General features: G+C 39.4%; 1 protein-coding gene across 1 annotated transcript in view; it reads left to right on the forward strand.

Moving 5' to 3' along the window:
• Nucleotides 1-17,690, forward strand: part of PPA2 (pyrophosphatase (inorganic) 2) — a gene marked incomplete at its 5' end in the record, with an annotated part of 68,898 nt that overhangs the window by 40,240 nt on the left and 10,968 nt on the right. Inside the window, 2 exons of the mRNA XM_005872432.2 lie at nucleotides 9,405-9,532; nucleotides 10,820-10,905. Coding sequence (XP_005872494.2) covers nucleotides 9,405-9,532; nucleotides 10,820-10,905 — 214 coding nt within the window. The remainder of the gene's footprint in view (nucleotides 1-9,404; nucleotides 9,533-10,819; nucleotides 10,906-17,690) is intronic.

Raw genomic sequence — 17,690 nt, forward strand, 5'->3', positions numbered from 1 at the left:
GGCTGCCCAGAGGGATTCTGACTGCCAGCTTGGGCCCGATCCCCCAGGGAGCGGGCCTAAGCCAGCAGGTGGACATCCTCTGAGGGGTCCCAGATTGCAAGAGGGCATAGGCCAGGCTGAGGGATCCCCCCGAGTGCACAAATCTTTGTGCGCCGGGCCTCTAGTATATATATATTTCTACATCTATTCGTGCTTTCCTATATATCTTCTAGTAAAGTGCTATTGATTTAGTAATGGTCTTGTTACATGTTATGTTAGGTTTGTGTCTAGGTATGTAATATGAATTGCTCCATTACAAAAGCTTTGTACATATTTCTGGCATATTATAGGTGCTAAATATGTATTTTTAAATTGATGAATAAATGAATGTGTACATATATGTGTTACTATTTTATTTACTTATTTTTTATTTATTGATTTCAGAGAGAAAGGGAGAAAGAAATGGAAACATCAATGATGAGAGAGAATCATTGATCAGCTGCCTCCTGCATGCCCCCTACTGGGGGCCAAGCACACAACCCAGGCATGTACCCTGACCTGGATTGAACTGTGACCTCCTGGTTCATAGGTCGATGCTGAACCACTGAGCACACCGGCCAGGCTATATGTATTATTGATAAGCACAAAATGAACATTTTGAGTAAAGTCTGAAAGTATCTTCAAAATAGGTGCATTTTCTCTTATTTTAAAGGTAGAAAACATGTATATTAAAAATTTTGGCATTTTAACAATCACAGTAATATTTCAATAGAGTCAGTTGTACATTGCCAAAGACATATATAGTCTTTGGTTTATGACTTCTTCCTCTTGCATAATGCTTTAGATTCATGCATAAGGTTGTGTCTAATTTGTGTAGTTTGTTTCATTTTATTGCTGAATAGAGTTTCATTGTGTAGACATGCCATAGTTTGTTTATCCACCTGTTGATGGAAATTTGGGTTTTCAATTTTGGGCTAATATGAATAGAATGGCTATGCACATTCAAATACAAGCCTTTGTGTGTACATATGTTTTCATTTCTCTTGGGGAAATACCTAGGAAATGGGTTACTGGGTGAGATGGTAATTATATGCTTGATGTCATAAGAAACTGTCAAACTATTAAGTGGCTGAAGCATACATTTCATTACATCCTAAAGATCTGTAATTTCCATCTCATGTCATTTCTCTTCAACTTGAAGACTTCAGCATTTTTTGTAGTACGGTTCTACTGGTGATGAGTTTACTCTATTTTGATTGATCTGAAATTGTATTTTCTTGTCTTTGTTTTAAAAGTGTAGTTTTACCAGATATAGAATTGTGAATTATGGAGATTTGTGTGAAGGTGTTCCATATTCTTTTGGCCTCCATTGCTTCTGATGAGAAGTCAAATGTCAGCTTATTGTTACCCAGTATATAATACACTAGAGGCCCGGTGCATGAAATTCGTGCACGGGGGAGTGTTGAGTGTGTGTCCCTCAGCCCACCCTGCACCTCACCAATCTAGGTCCCTTCAAGGGATGTCTGACTCCCCACCAGGATCAGGCCTAAAAGGGCAATCGGACATCCCTCTCAAAGTTACCACTGTCTTTCAACTGCTCGCCTGCCTGCCTGCCTGCCTGATTGCCCCTAACTGCTTCTGCCTGCCAGCCTGATCATCCCCTAACCACTCCCCTGCCAGCCTGATCGATGCCTACCTGCTCCCCTGCCGACCTGATCACCCCCAATTGACCTCCCCTGCCAGCCTGGTTGCCCCCAACTGCCCTCCCCTGCCAGCCTGGATCCTCCCAACTGCCCTCCCCTGCTGGCCTGATCACCCACAACTGCCCTCCCCTGCCGGCCATCTTGTGATGGCATGATGGAGTGAAGGTCAATTTGCATATTACCCCTTTATTATATAGGATTGTTATTCTCAGACTGTTTTCAAAGCTTTTCTCCTTATTTTTGGATTTCAGCTAGTGTGTGTGTGTGTGTGTGTGTGATTTGCTAAGGTGTTCTTTCCTTTATATTTATCCTGCTTAGGGAATAATGAACTTTGTGGATCTGTAAGTTCATGTGATTTTTGTCTTTCAATTTGTTTATGTGATGTATGTGATGTTTATTGACTTGCATCCCTGGAATAAATCCCACTTGAACATGGTATGTTATCTTTTTATATGTTGTGGTTGCTATTTGCTAATACTTGGTTGAGGATTTTAGCATCTATGTTCATCAAGGATATTGGCCTGTAATTCTCTTTCTTTGTTGTGTCTTTATCTGGTTTTGGAATTAGGATAATGCCTCATAAAAAGAGGTGGAAGTGTTCCTTCCTCTTGGATTTGTTGGAATAGTTTCAGTATACATGTTAGTTCTTCTTTGAATGTTTGGTAAATCCTCCCTGTGAAGCCACCCAGGGCTTTTGTTTGCTGGGAGTCTTTTTTATTACTGCTTCTATTTCATCAGTTGTTACTGGCCTATTCAGGTTTTCTGATTCTTCCTGACTCATTTTTAGGATATTGTATTTTTCTAGGAATTTGTGCATTTCACCCACATTGTCCAGCTTGTTGGCATAAATAGTTGTTCCTAGTATTTTCTTACAATCTTTTGTATTTCTGTGGTGTCAGTTATTTCTTCTTGGCTTTCATTTCTGATTTTATTTGGGTCCTCTCTCTTTGTTTCTTGATGAGTCTGGCTAATGATTCAGCAATCTTGTTTATCTTTTCAAAGAACTAGCTCTTGGTTTCATTGATCTTATGTATTTTTTTTTTAGTCTTTGTTTATTTCTGCTCTAATCTTTATTATTTCTTTCCTTCAACTTACTCTGGGCTTTTCTTGTTGTTCTGTTGACTTAGTTTTGAGAGATAAAGCTTACCTCTGAGTATAACTTTGGCTGCATCCCATGGACAAGATTATAGGGGATTGGAGGGCTGGTAATTAATATTTGTTAAGATTAACCCTGCCCTATCTGATTTGGCTCAGTGGATAGACCGTCAGCCTGCAAACTGAGGGGTCCCAGGTTTGATTCTGGTCGGGGACACACGCCTGGTTTGCGGGCTCCATCCCCAGTGGGGAGCGTGCAGGAGGCAGCCAATCAGTGATTCTCTCTCATCATTAATGTTTCTATCTTTCTCTCCCTCCCCCTCTTTGAAATCAATAGAAAAAAAAACGTTAAAAAAAAGAATTAACCCTTATTTTTAATTAGATGATTTTCATATTACCTTATTTAATTCTCACAACAACCTTCTTGTCCCTCATTTTGTATTTGAAGAATCAGACAAAGTCATTTATTTTTCCACGATGATTCAATAGTATATGAGTGCCAGAACTGGAATCTGAATTTAGTGCTGTCTAATCCAAACAGGATGTTTGTCCAGTGTACCTTGTTTCTTCTTTTAAAGGTTCTGAGCGTTCTTATTGTCATCATTTCCTGAATATTCTTAGGACCAAAAGTTATTTATTAAGCAAGAGTGTGTTTTTCCTTTTTTTGTTTGTTTAAAAAATTTTAAATTATATGTGTAGTTGGGTGGAGGGGGGCTGGGTGTGTTTCTTTTTTGATGGGTAAGAGAGTTACTTAAAATGTTTATTGTTGATCTTTAGATTTACTGTATTATGATAACTGAATATGTTGTCATAATTTTCTCATACTTCTAGTTTTTTAGTGTTTTCTTTGTTTTTAGTATATAATTATTTTTAAAGTTCATTGGTACTTTAATATATCTCTAGATATAAAAGTTCTCATGCTTTAAATCTCTCTCTCTCTCTTTCCCCCTCCCTCCCTCTTTTTTCCCTCTCTCTCTCTACCCCCTTCCTCTCTAAAATTAATAAAAATAACTAATGAGATTAAAATGAAGAGCTCAGACTCGATAAAATCAAATTAAACTTTAAAATTTGTTGTTTTATTTCATCATTGTTTCTGTTTTGCTTTTTTAGCTAGCATTTAGTAAAAAAAGTGTATAAAATTTCCAATGGATTTATTTAGAACTATGATTATTTTTATAAGTCTTATACCTTTAATTTTACTATATTCTCTTAAGGCGATTCCTTATAATTTTTGTTAATTAAACTTTCAAATTTGAAAATAGACCTGTAGTAAGGTAAATGATGGCTGCATACTATTTGATAGAAGTTATGATACCTTTTATGAAGCTTTTTATTGAAAAACTAGGGTGATAACATATTTGGGTGACCTTTTTTTTTTTTCCTGTTTCTTAGATTACCCTACTGTTCTTATTTTTAACTTAGGTTGGGAGCCCATTTTTCCTCACTGAGCACTTGATCCTCTCTTTCCAGATGGCTGTCTAAATTCTTCATGTTACTCTTTTTGTCATGAATTAAGAGTATTTTTTATCTCTTATGGTGGATTCCTGACTAATTTGTCTAGTTTTATATCAGGCCATTTCTCTAAGGTCATTATAGTCTTTCATCAGACTTGTCCTCACATAGTGGCATTCATTTTTAAGAAGTTCAATGTACTTATAGTTTATTTTTTCTTATAGTCTTTCTTCTGGAGCACATAAGAGAAAAATCCCACATTTTTGTGGAATAGAAGCTTTCCTTCCCCATCAGGTGACTATTTTTACTGAATTTTACAGACTAGTCCCTTTTAGCTCTTTGATACTTTTAATTGTTATGTAAGTTCGATCCTAACTGGTTTTTGTTGGTTTTACTTTTTCCCCCTACTGGTAAGTCCCCTCAGTTGTGCTTTCTATAGATAATCCCAAATTGACCATTTGTCACCACCGCTATACAACTACATTTAGCCTCTTACTGGATTTCCTGCTTCCACTTCTTTTCTGCACAGCCTTTTCCCTACTTAGGAGATAGTGAGATCTTTAAAAACTTGTGCTCTTCTGCCCAGAGCCTCTACTGGTTTCCCATCTCAAAGGAAACAGGAGAGTCCTTGGTGTGGCCCTCAGAGTTTTCTGTGACTGGCCTGTGACCTGCTCTCCAGTCTCATCTTCTAGCATCCTTTCATCACTGCTGTACACACAAGGCTTTCTTACACTTTCCTCAAATATTTTAAGCACACCCATACCTCAGAATATTGGCACTTACCATCTTCTGCCCAAGACGACCCTTTAGATATTTGAACGAGTTGCTTCCACATTTCATTCAGGAATTTGCTAAAATACATTTTATCAGAAGCTATCTCTGACTCCTCGTGTTTCAAATCTTCCCACCTCACTTGCAATGCAATCTACATGCATAATTGTAGATTTTTGTCTTTTTCTCATCTTTTAACTATTTTGATATCCAGGACTAATTTTGACAATAGATATTTTTAGCAACGTGTTCTATTGAATTCTTTTAAAACATTCAAATTAATTGTATAGAATCACAATCTCTATTTTGTACTGATAAAATCACTGCCTTACTTACTATTTTATTAACTCTCACAATTATAATTAAGATGCAATTGGCAGAAATGTTTTGGGAATAAAGACAAGTGGTGTTTTTTAAAGCTGAAACTTAACTGGAGAAAGCAAAGCCTGGGTTTTATTTTAGACTAGAGGCCCGGTGCACGAAATTCGTGCAGCGGAGCAGGGTCGGGGGGTTCCCTCAGCCCAGCTTGCTCCCTCTCTAATCCGGGACCCCTTGGGGGATGTCCAACTGTGGGATCGGGCCTAAACCGGCAGTCGGACATTCCTCTCGCAATCTGGGACTGCTGGCTCCTAACCGCTCACCTTCCTGCCTGCCTGCCTGGTAGCCCCTAACCACTCTGCCTGATTACCCCTAACCTCTCTGCTTGCCTGCCTGATCGCCCCGAACCACCTCTGCCTGCCTGCCTGATCACCCTTAAGTGGTCCCCTGCCAGCCTGATTGCCCCCAACTGCTCTTCCCTGGCAGCCTGATTGCCCCTAACAGCCCTCCTCTGCTGGCCTGGTCGCCCCCAATTGCCCTCCTCTGCTGACTTGGTCACCTCCAACTGCCCTCCCCTGCCTGCCTGGTCACCCCCAAAGGCCCTCCCCTGCCAGCCTGGTCGCCCTCAACTGCCCTCATCTACCAGTTTGATTGCCCCTAACTGCCTCTGCCTTGGCTCCCACAACCATGGCTTTGTCTGGAAGGAAGTCAGATGTCCGGAAAATTGGCTGGCCAGTCGACCCGGTATTATTAGCGTATAGATAGATTATTTAGGATAGGATTGCTTAAAGGGGGTGGGGGTTGTGGGGAGCCTTTTTCAGCAGGAGGAGATGCTCTTGACAGACAAAAACACATAATCCTTCTATCTGGACTGATAGCCAGCCATCTGCACTATACTGCCAAACCGGTCATTAAAAAATTGAACCGCTTTCTTACACCTTACACCAAACAGCTGTTGCCCTTAAAACCCCTCCTCAACCCTCACCTTAGGTTCTGCCTTTCCAGTTTACCCAGATTAGGTTCTGATTATTGGTTGGTTATGCCAGTCAGTGTCAAAAGCTTTGCCTCCTAGGCAGCCATTGGCTCCTCGCAGTTCACCCAGATTTGGTTCTGATTGGTCGGTTTCTATGCCAGTCAACGTCAAAAGCTTTGCCTCCTAGGCAGTCATTGGCTCCTTGCAGTTGACCCAAATTTGTTTCTGATTAGTTGGTTTCTCTGCCAGTCAGCATCTCTGAGCCTATCTCCAGCAGCTGTGGATCAGGCCCCGCCTCTCTCTCTCCAGGCATCGCCAGCAGCTGCAGTGGCTGCTGATAAGGCCCAGCCTCTCTCCGAGCCTCTCTCTGGACCTGATCTGCCGCTTCTGTGGAAGTGGCGAGGTCCTTAGGCCTCCAGCCCCGGGCTGGAGGGCTAATGACCTTCCTGCACCCGCTTCACCCTGCCCACCTCCCCATCACCCTGCCCGCCTGCTGGCTGCCAGCCTTGCTGTGATAGGTGCCTGTGGGCCACAGGGGCGGGACTACACTTCCTGGTGACTGGTTGTCTGTCTGATCGTTTAGGTCGTGATGACCCCTGGCCTTTTATAATGTAGATTAGTCTACTAGATTCAGCATTGGTGCTACTGTGGACATCAGTCAGAATATTTTAAAGAAGTCTTTGTTAATCATCCAGGGAATTGATCAAGTAGATCTTAATTAAAAGAGTTTCATTTGTAATTGAAAACAAGAACTGAAATAAACTTAGCTTTTCCTTTCTTATTGTCAGTAAATTAAAAATCATTCATAAAAATGTTTATGAAGGGGTCCGAGAATGGCAAATAGGGTAAGGTACAATGATGAGGTCATAAATTTAAGTTACAGAAACTTATTTATTTGCCTTTCTGATTGCTCACCTTGAGTGGACCAAAAGAAGTTTTTCTCCTTCTGAATAACAAAACAGTGATTTGAAGGAACTCCGTATTACCTAATTTACAGAATTTTTTTTCACAAAAATAGAGATAGGATGTAGGAAAATGAGCAATAGAAAGCTCGCCTTGGAACAAAACTCTTCTAAAAAGATAAGTATAACAATAATCAGAAATTGAAGAGGATCTATTAAATGTTGTTATGGGGGTATGACAAAGACTTCTGTGACTTAGGATACGATTTATAATACTAAAAAGAATTCACTATCTTGAACATTTTCCATCATTTAATCAATAAATATCTATACTACTAAAAGGGTAATATGCTCATTAGACCGGGAGACCTTTCGGACAAAGTCATGGTGGTGGGGCCGAAGCAGAGGCAGTTAGGGACGATCAGGCCAGGAGGGGAGGGCAGTTGGAGGTGATCAGGTCGGCAAGGGGGAGGTATTTGGGGGTGAGAAGACCGGCAGGCAGAGTGGTTAGGGGCAATCAGGCAGGCAGGTGAGTGTTTAGGAGCCAGCCGTCCCAGATTGTGAGAGGGTTGCCCTCAGGGATCGAGCCTAATCCGACAGTTAGACATCCCCCGAGGGGTCCCAGATTGGAGAGGGTGCAGGCCTGGCTGAGGGACACACAACACCCCGTGAATTTCATGCACGGGGCCACTAGTCAACTAATTAATAGAGCAAGTGTAGGCTGTGTTCAGTTTCAAGTGATTCTTTTCCCTCTTACTTGTAATGTTCCTGCTATTTGCTCCAGAATTAGCTTAGAATCTAAGGCTTAGATAGATATATGGCCCATTGGCATATTATAACATTTTAATTTTGAGTACCTTTAGGCAGCATACTCTGTCTTCTGTTTGCCATGGTGCCTATGGTGTCTGCCTTACCACACTCATTTCAGTGTGTGAATCATCTGGCCTCTGGAGGCATGTGTAACTCTTGCTAAACCTTTACACAACAGGAAAAAGGCAAGCATAAAAATGCTCACCTTTTCCTGACATAGCTAGTGAGTGAGGATTCCCACAAGGCTTGGATGAGCAAGTCTGAAACCATATGATCTTTAAATTATCCCTGTGCATGGTGTCTTCTCTGGTTTCTGGTTATAACTTTCTAATTTTTCAGTATTACCAAGTCTGTTTGTCATTTGCTATAATATATTATGCATAAAGGACTATGCTAAATTAAGCCTTAAGCCACAGTCTGGTGAAGAGTAAAGGCTTCTAGTTTTATCTAGTTATTCCTCATACTTTTTCAATTAATATTTATGGAAAGGATATATTTCTTGGGAACCTTTATGGGGGTAGAAGGTCTATTATTAATATAGTAATATCCAGTTATTTAAAAATGAATGCCCTTGAAATGTAACAATCAAGCTGTTTACATGGTAACAGAACTTAAAAATAAATCCTGTAAATCATTGCAGATTTTGGAATTAAAAACTCTGGACCATCTATGTATCATCCTGTTTAAAGTTGACCTGTCTTCATTCTTTCTTACTCTGCTTTATTTTCCTTCACCATACTTTTCCGTTGCTTAATGTATTACATGTTAGTTTCTCTATTTGTTGTTTGTCTCTTTCTACTGTGCAAGCCATGAGAGTAGGAACTCATTTCCATTTACTGTTCTCTTTCACTGTTTAGAACACTATCTGACACATAATGAATGAGAAAATTACTAAATATCTGGTTTATATGTTCATGAAACTTTCTTATCCAACTTTAATACGTTCTCTTCTGGGTACTGCCCTCTCCTTTCTATGTTCAGTGTTCCTTTAGCTTAATATTTCTTGAGCACTGATCCTGATGTTGTAACTTTCCCTACTTTAGCCCTCCATTGCCAGCAGGATGACATCACACTTAATTTTCTTACTGCATTGCATTTTGTTGTTTGTTTGTCTGTTTCCTTTCATTAGCCCTCTGAGCTCCTTGAGGAAAAGAACTTGGCTGTTCTCATCTCCTGTACCTACGACAGTGTCTGAAGATACTCAGGAACTGTCTGTAGAATGAAGTGTAATATTCACATTGCAATACCGGAGTCCAGCAGGGAAAGGACATATGCTGACGATTATGCTGCTTGTTAGCAGAGTCACACTAGACCTTGTGTTTTCCGCCTCCCTCAGCTCCACGCTCTATAAGGAATGAATTTTTATTTTTAACAAAAGTCTTCTTGTTTCTTCACTTACAGATATTGATGATGTTCGGAAGTACAAACCAGGTTATTTGGAAGCTACACTTAATTGGTTTAGATTTTACAAGGTGCCAGAGGGAAAACCAGAAAACCATTTTGCTTTTAATGGAGAATTCAAAAACAAGGTGAAGATAATACTCGTTATTTTAAAACATGCCTCATAATAACTGTACAATACTTTTTCACATATGAATATTTGTATATAGCATGATAGCAAAAGTCTTAATAACTTTTATACTTAAGGATATTATTTCATGACTTTTATTAAAAAATTTTTTCAGGAGATCTCTCAGTGAATCAGTAGGCTAATGAAGATCTATATCCATCTATTTATCTATAGATATCTCTTTCATCTAAAAAAAAAATGAGGGATTTTCGTGATGAATCTAATTCTTCCAATTCTCTAGGAAGAAAAATCTTCTATTTACTATTCTGGAGAGGATACAGTTACTTACTATTAGTGTAAATCAATAGGGGCTTGTCTCCTATGTGCTCATTTTACCATGACTGAATCAAGCTGCTAATTTAAGAAAGCATTTGAATTATCTCACTGTCATAGGACTTTTTAATAGAATACCATAAACTTTCTCTAATATGATGCAAATGGAGAGGATAGCCAGAGAGTTAAAATGTAAAGCATGGAATATTTTTTAAAGTTATTACCACTATATGAATTATGCATTATAATCCAACCTTTAAGTGGGTGCTAATAAATAAATTATATTTTATAAGTAAACCATGTTAATAAAAACTAAAATTTGCAATAAGGCCCAGCCAGCATGGCTCAGTGGTTGAGCATCGATAACCTATGATCCAGGAGGTCATGGTTCAATTCCAGGTCAGGGCACATGCCCTGGTTGCCAGCTTGATTCCCAGTAGGGGGCGTGCAGGAGGCAGCCAATCAATGACTTGCTCATCATTGATGTTTCTGTCTTTCCCTTTCCATTCTCTGAAATCAATAAAAATATATTTAAAAAAAATAAAAGTAGCATTTACAATAAGTATTTTGCTATATAAGAATTTATTGCTGGACTCAATATTTTTTTAAAGAATCTTTATTAAAAGAACCTTTAAGATCTAAGTCTTTTGTATAGGATTATGTATAAGTATAAAACTGTGCTCAATAAAACTTAATCTACAAAAACAGTGGCAGGCTGGATCTGGCCCCCAGGTCTTAGGTTGCTAACCTCTGATTTCAATTATCCCCATTCCATTCCATTTAATAGATGAAGAAATTAAGATTTAGTGAGATTAAGCAACTTACCCAAAGTCAAACAGCTGGTAAATAAGAATGCCAGAATTTATACTCAAGTTTGCCTGACTCCAGAGCTCATGTTCTTATAGAGAGTATGTTAGTATAACGATGTGATGATTGCTATGACTTTTTTTTTTTTCTTTTGGTTTGGAACTAGGATTTTGCTCTTGAAGTTATTAAATCTACACATGAATGTTGGAAAGCGTTGCTTATGAAGCAGTGTGATGGAGGGGCTATAAGTTGGTAAGAATTTGTCTTTTTTACTTATTTTATTATTAATTGGTAGTAAACAGTCATATAATACTACTCAGATCTGATTTTTTTAAGGGAGTTACAATTTTTTTCACTTAAATACTTACAGAGCACCTATTTGGAAGTCATTACTAAGTGTTGGGCACCATGAAACTAGTAATTGACTCATCATTTTTCAAGGGCTTTATAGGTTAGTGGGAGCATTTATAATATCAGTGGTTATTGTAATATATTGTGATATATGCAAAAATGGCCTGAAAAAACATTAACAGTTTTTCAACATGCAAGCATATGGTTATTTTATTTATCTTGTAGCTACCACATCATTTCTTAATAAAAACAAAAAAGCCGTCCTTTCCAACAAGATCTGGATCATTAGCTGATGGATTCAGAGGAATCAAACAACAGTAACATATATAACTCATTTATTTTACTTTAAAACAGCTAAATGTACATTTATTCACCTATTCCTGGATATAAGGCTAAGACCTTTTCTGTATTGATTCCATATAGATTATATATATTCTTACGTAAATGTATAATAGAAAATAAAGATCAGGTCCTATAACCCTTAAACTCCTTACAGTGAAAAACCCTGATAAGTTTGAAGGGTATGTTTTTTTCTAACCTTTTACAGTTGCCTTACCCCACACCTTATTTTGCCATCAGTTTTTATAGTCATTCGTTTTGATTAAGGCTTTTTAGAGTCTCAATAGTGTTTACAGCCTCGGAAATTTTAGAGCCTACTTTAGTGTTCATAGAAACAGTCTCTTTCCACACTCCCTTCATCTATGAGCATAATTACTGCTCACATTATGAAATAATAGCAACCAAGACAACAGACATAAACAAGTTTGAGAACAAAACAACTGACTGTTGGTGAGCCTAACTGTGGGAAGCAACTTGACGTCCTCGAGAATAGATACTGCCCCACTTCACTGTTCCCTTCTCTGAACCAGGAGGAATTGGAAAACCATTCTCTTTAAGCAAATACTGACTAGGGGTCTACTGCCAGGTCCTGTCCTGATACCAGTACAGTGGGGCCTTGACTTACGAGTGTCCCGACTAACGAGGTTTTCGAGATATGAGCCGTCTCTCGGCCAATTTTTTGCTTTGAGTTTCGAGCTAAAATTCGGGTTACGAGCCAGCTTCAGATATCACACCACTAGTTGGCGCAGAGAACGTCACAGTGAACGCCACAACATCAGCCCAGCATCACGTGTCTCACTCGTTCACTTTAAGATTTGACATACGAGTAATTTGAGTTACGAGCTCCGTCACGGAACGAATTAAACTCGTAAGTCAAGGCCCCACTGTATTACTGCTGTGAAGAGAGTCCCTGCTCTTTTGGAGCATAAAGTCTGGAATCAAAAGAGACATTAAAGCAGTGGTTCTCAACCTTCTGGCCCTTTAAATACAGTTCCTCATGTTGTGACCCAACCATAAAATTATTTTCGTTGCTACTTCATAACTGTAATGTTGCTACTGTTATGAATCGTTATGTAAATATCTCATATTCAGGATGGTCTCAGGCGACCCCTGTGAAAGGGTCGTTCAACTGCCAAAGGGGTCGCAACCCACAGGTTGAGAACCGCTGCATTAAAGCAATCGTTAGAATAAATTAGTCAGATGAAGGAAAGAAATAGGCTCAAAGAATATTTTATTCAGGTCGTCAAGAGGCTCATCTTTCCTGTGGCACAAATGCTTGGGCGTTATAGCTTCAGATTCTATTTCTTGTGCAGGCTAATGTAACACCCTCAACTCTGATATCCTCCTCCCCGTTTTCTTACTGCTTGTGCAGACTACTCTCTCTTTTTTTCAGCATATTCTTAAAATTTAGGTATTTTTTTCTAATTTAAATAGTATAATTTATTAACAACAAAGTCTTCCAGTCCTGACTATCCTAGTAACTGGTAGACTGAGTTAGTCTTCATGGTCAGGTATTTGAAGCCAGCTATTAATGTGATGAGCTAAAAGAAGACATCTCTAATTGTCTAAGAGGAATTTGCTTGCTGTTCACTTCCTTACTTAATCTCCTTGCTAATCATACTTTCTGAAAAGCTCTTGCACTCCTTGAGGGACTTGTGTTTTTCCCAAGCTTCCTCAGCTACACAGCTGTAGACCATTGCATTGGTTAGCTTTTCTACTGCTTGAGATCATTCCTTCTGTGCTGATTCTAATTATCTGCATTCTGAGGGTGACTATTTCTAAGCTCTGGCATCATTTTGCTCTAGTTTTTGGTAGTGATTAGGATTACATTAGTAAGAGTTGATATTTATTGAACTCTTCTATCTTCCAGGTTCTATGTATTTTATATGTGTTATTTCATTAATACTCACCAGAACCCTGTTACATCTCCATTTTACCCACGAGGAATTGAAACCACAGAGATTGAATGATCTAAGGTCACACTGGGCAGTGGAGCCAGGATTTAAGCCAGGTTCCAAGTCTGTTTACTTAACAGCTATAGTATGCCTCTACCATTTTATTTTATTATTATTTCTTATAATACATATTTTTATTGATTTCAGAAAGAAAGGGAGAGGGAAAGAGAGATAGAAACATCAATGATGAGAGAGAATCATCGATTGGCTGCCTCCTGCATGCTCCCTACTGGGGATCGATCCCACAACTCAGGCATGTGCCCTGACCAGGAATCAAACTGTGACCTCCTGGTTCATAGGTTGATGCTCAACCACTGAGCCACCTCAGTCAGGCTACCTGTACCATTTTAGAGAATACAATAAAATAAGTTTTGTTAGCTTAAAAATTACATGTGCCTAGGTCATTTAAAGACAAAACCTTTAGAATATTAACACATTTTTAATTTTTATCACTACTTGACTTGTAAAATATATTCAGAGTTGTTGCATTTTTATATTCTTTATTTTTAGTGAATAAATTACTCTCTCGGTTCCTTAAAATGTACTGTTATAAATGAGTACACTGTCTCCTCTTCCCTTTTTAACCTGTTTTCCCCACTTCGTTCAGTTTAGGTTCACATTATTTATCACTGCAGTTCTCTAAACAACACACAGTCCATCAAAAGTACCTAGGGAAACTGTGAGAAAACTTAGCTGCATTGTCCCTTTTTTAAGTCTAGTGAATTAGGATCTCTAAGCCTTTATAAAAATGTTTTTAAAGCCCCTAATGAGCCTCTCTGTGTGTGAACCATAAAATACGAACTTTTCTCCAGAAGAACAAACAAGGCCTTTCAAGATTTGGCCCCTGTCTGGTCTCACTTTCCATCACTTCATGCCTCTTATTCCTGTTTCCAACAACTGAGAACTGCTTGTCACTCCTCATACACACCATGGTTATTGACCTCTAGGCCATGACTGTTTCCTTGGCCGTGATTGTCTTCTCATTTTGTGAACTGGCTAACTTCTTCATTTTTTAAGACTTACCTTTGACTGCATCTTCTCTAGGAAACGTTCCCTTATAGTAGCCCCAGTGCTAGCTAAGGTGCCCATACACTCAGTATTCCCTCTGTGTGTTTCTATCATTGCATTTACCACAGTGCTTAACTACAATACCTCCCCCCCCCCCCCCCCCCCCCCCGCCCCTATGTGTGGTTTTGCTTTCCATGGTTTCAGTTACTTGCAGTCAACTGTGGTCTGAGATATTAATGGAAAATTTCAGAAAAACAATTATAAGTTTTAAGTCAACACTGTTCTTAGTAGTGTGATGAAATCTCACATTGTCCTGCTCCAGCCCAGGATGTGAAATATCCCTTTTTCCAAGTGTATCCACACTATATACCCTCCTCACCCATTGGTCACTTAGTAGTTATCAGAAATGAGAGACCATATTCACATACCTTTATATTCGAGTATATGTTAGAGTATATTGTTATAATTGTTCTACTTTATTTCTAGTTAGTGTTCATTTCTCACTTAATTTATAAGTTAAACTTTATCATAGGTATGTGTTTATAGGAAAAAACATAGTGTATAGAGTGTTCAATTCTGTCCGTGGTTTCAGGCATCCACTGGGGGTCTTGGAACATATCCCCTACAGATAAGGGGGGGCTGCTGTATTTTATTTGTGAATTTGTGTCCTCTAGAAGTTCCTTGAAAGCAAATGAATAAAACTGCCTTAACCATCTTTATTTTTCACCTGACATGTAATAGCTACTTAATAAATCCCCTTTGAGGTAAACTGTTGAATAATATTTTAAAGCCAATAAATATTCGTTGTGTTTTAAATCTAGTAGTGACTCTTTAATTGGTATTTTGAGTAATTATCTTATTCACAATAAGTTTTGTTATTTTTTATTATTTTGGCCCCACTGTTTAATGTTTACTCTGAAGGCGATATAGTCTTTTAACAGAAAGAATTTCATTAAAATAACTGTAAACTCCTTTGTAGGAGAAACAGAGGGTTTGTTTTTTTTTGTTTTTTTTTGCCATTTGGGTTTAATCATCAATGCCTCTGACGCTCTCTTCAGCCACAGTTTATTTATCTCATTTTTAAGAGATCCGAAGTGTACTGTACTTTTCACCAGCTTATTTTATTTCACTAACGATTATTTGTTGTGATGCAGTTTTTCAAGTTTTGATGACTTCTCAAATGCCTTTCTAGTTGCAAAACTGCTTTAATTTAGTTATCATTTTTGTACTCATAAATTATTTTGTATTGCAACTACTCTTCTGTTTAATATGTTCTATACAGTATTGTCCAAATTATCTTTGAAAAATACAAATGTGATTGTCATTTTCATTCTTAAAAACTTCATGTGGTTCCCTTCAATGACAGAATATGACCCAGTTCTTCCACACATTGAACGTGTCAAAACCTACTTGTCCAGCCTCATGTCTGTCCCCTCTCATCTCACTGTCTTTCCTCCATGAATGCCTGCTCATTCTTCAAGAAGTAGTTTAGATGTCACCTCTGCAAATAATTTTTTTTTCTGGTCAGAATTAACTGTACTCTCACCCGTGCTCTTACATCACCTGAGCTGTACACACCCCTCTGAAGAACTTGGGGCGGTACATTATTTTTTCTTTTTTATGCTCTAAATTGAGTTTGACCTTAGCACTTAGTGACAGGACTTGACAGGTAGTTTATGCTTACTGAATGAAAAAATGAAAAAAAAAAAATCCAAATAGTTGAGATCTTAAAATTGTTTCTTTTTACCTTTACAGAGGGAGGTGCATTTGATCTTATACAGATGGCTCCAATTCTTTTAACTTTGTGTAGATTTACTGCAGTGTCACTTCTACAAACTCTGGAGGTTATAGTCCAAAATTATTGTCATTCTCTTCCCTCCCTCCCTCCCTCCCTTCTCTCTCTCTCTCTCTGTCCCTCCCTCCCTTCTTCCCTCCCTCCCTCTCTCCCTGTCTCTCCTATTTTCTTGACTACTTTGCTATAGAATGAAAAGCCTGGGCAAATCTGTATCCTGGACCTGTCTTTGAGGATTCTCATGAGTTTGAGCCTTTGTCTGATTTGAGATGGTCTTGAAAAAAAAAATTTCTCTTTACTAATGTTCTATATTGCGGGCCGTAAATTTCATCTTTTAGGTGTCTGTTCATTATTTGCAGGTAATTTCTTTTTCTATTTTTATTTAATCAATTTTTGCACTATTATATATCTACTAATATGCCTTTTATTGTTTTTAAATGCAATTTGGGTTTGTTGTACATAGCATTTTTGGTATTGCTCATCTGTTGCTCTTGTCATGTCTGCTTATTTTGGTAAGTGAGATTGCATATGGGCTATATAATGTTTATAAATTTATAGCAAAATATTTGGTATCCTATCTAATAATAGACAAAGATTGAAATTAACCGTACCTCTGTTACGCTTCCCATTGGCTAATCAGTAAGATATGCAAATTAACCACCAACAGAGATGGCGACTGGCAGCCACGCAGCTGAAGCGAGCAGGAGGCTTGCTCCAGTGATGGAGGAAGCCAAGCTTCCTCCCTGCTGCAGCCGGGCTCTGAGCTCCACTCTAAGCAACAAAGTTGCAATTATAGAAGCTAAACAAACCCCAGATACCTGCTTTCAGCAGGCCGTGGCCTCGGAGCTGGAGCGGCAACAAAGTTTCAATTATAGAAGGTAAATAAATCCCAGAATATAAAAAGAAAAAGAAAAAAAGGAGAGGCTGGGAGCTTCAGTCGCCTGCGCCGGCGGACTTGGCCAGCCTGAAAAACCTCAGCCCCTCATCCAGACTGGCCAGGCACCCCAGTGGAGACTCCCACCCTAAAGGGGGTATGGCCAGCCTTAAAACAGCCATCAGCCCCTTATCCAGGCTGGCCAGGCACCCCAGTGGGGACCCCCACCCTGAAGGGGGTGTGACCAGCTGCAAACACCCATCAGACCCTCACCCAGGCTGGCCAGGCACCCAAGCGGGACCCCCACCCTGATCCGGGACACCCTTCAGGGCAAACCAGCTGGCCCCCACCCGTGCACCAGGCCTCTGTCCTATATAGTAAAAGGGTAATATGCACACTGACCCTAACAGCAGAAAGACTGGGACTGACTGGTCACTATGACACACACTGACCACCAGGGGGCAGACGCTCAATGCAGGAGCTGCCCCCTGGTGGTCAGTGCGCTCCCACATGGGGGAGCTCCGCTCAGCCACAAGCCAGGCTGATGGCTGCCAGTACAGCGGTGGTGATGGGAGCCTCACCTGCCTCAGCAGTGCTAAGGATGTCCGACTGGAGTTTAGGCCTGCTCCCCGCTGGCAAGTGGACATCCCCCGAGGGCTGCCAGGCTGCCAGAGGGATGTCTGATTGCCAGCTTAGGCCCAATCACCTGGGGTGCAGG

This window comes from Myotis brandtii, unplaced genomic scaffold, assembly GCF_000412655.1.
Source record: "Myotis brandtii unplaced genomic scaffold, ASM41265v1 scaffold38, whole genome shotgun sequence".
In the NCBI taxonomy this organism is placed as follows: domain Eukaryota; kingdom Metazoa; phylum Chordata; class Mammalia; order Chiroptera; family Vespertilionidae; genus Myotis; species Myotis brandtii.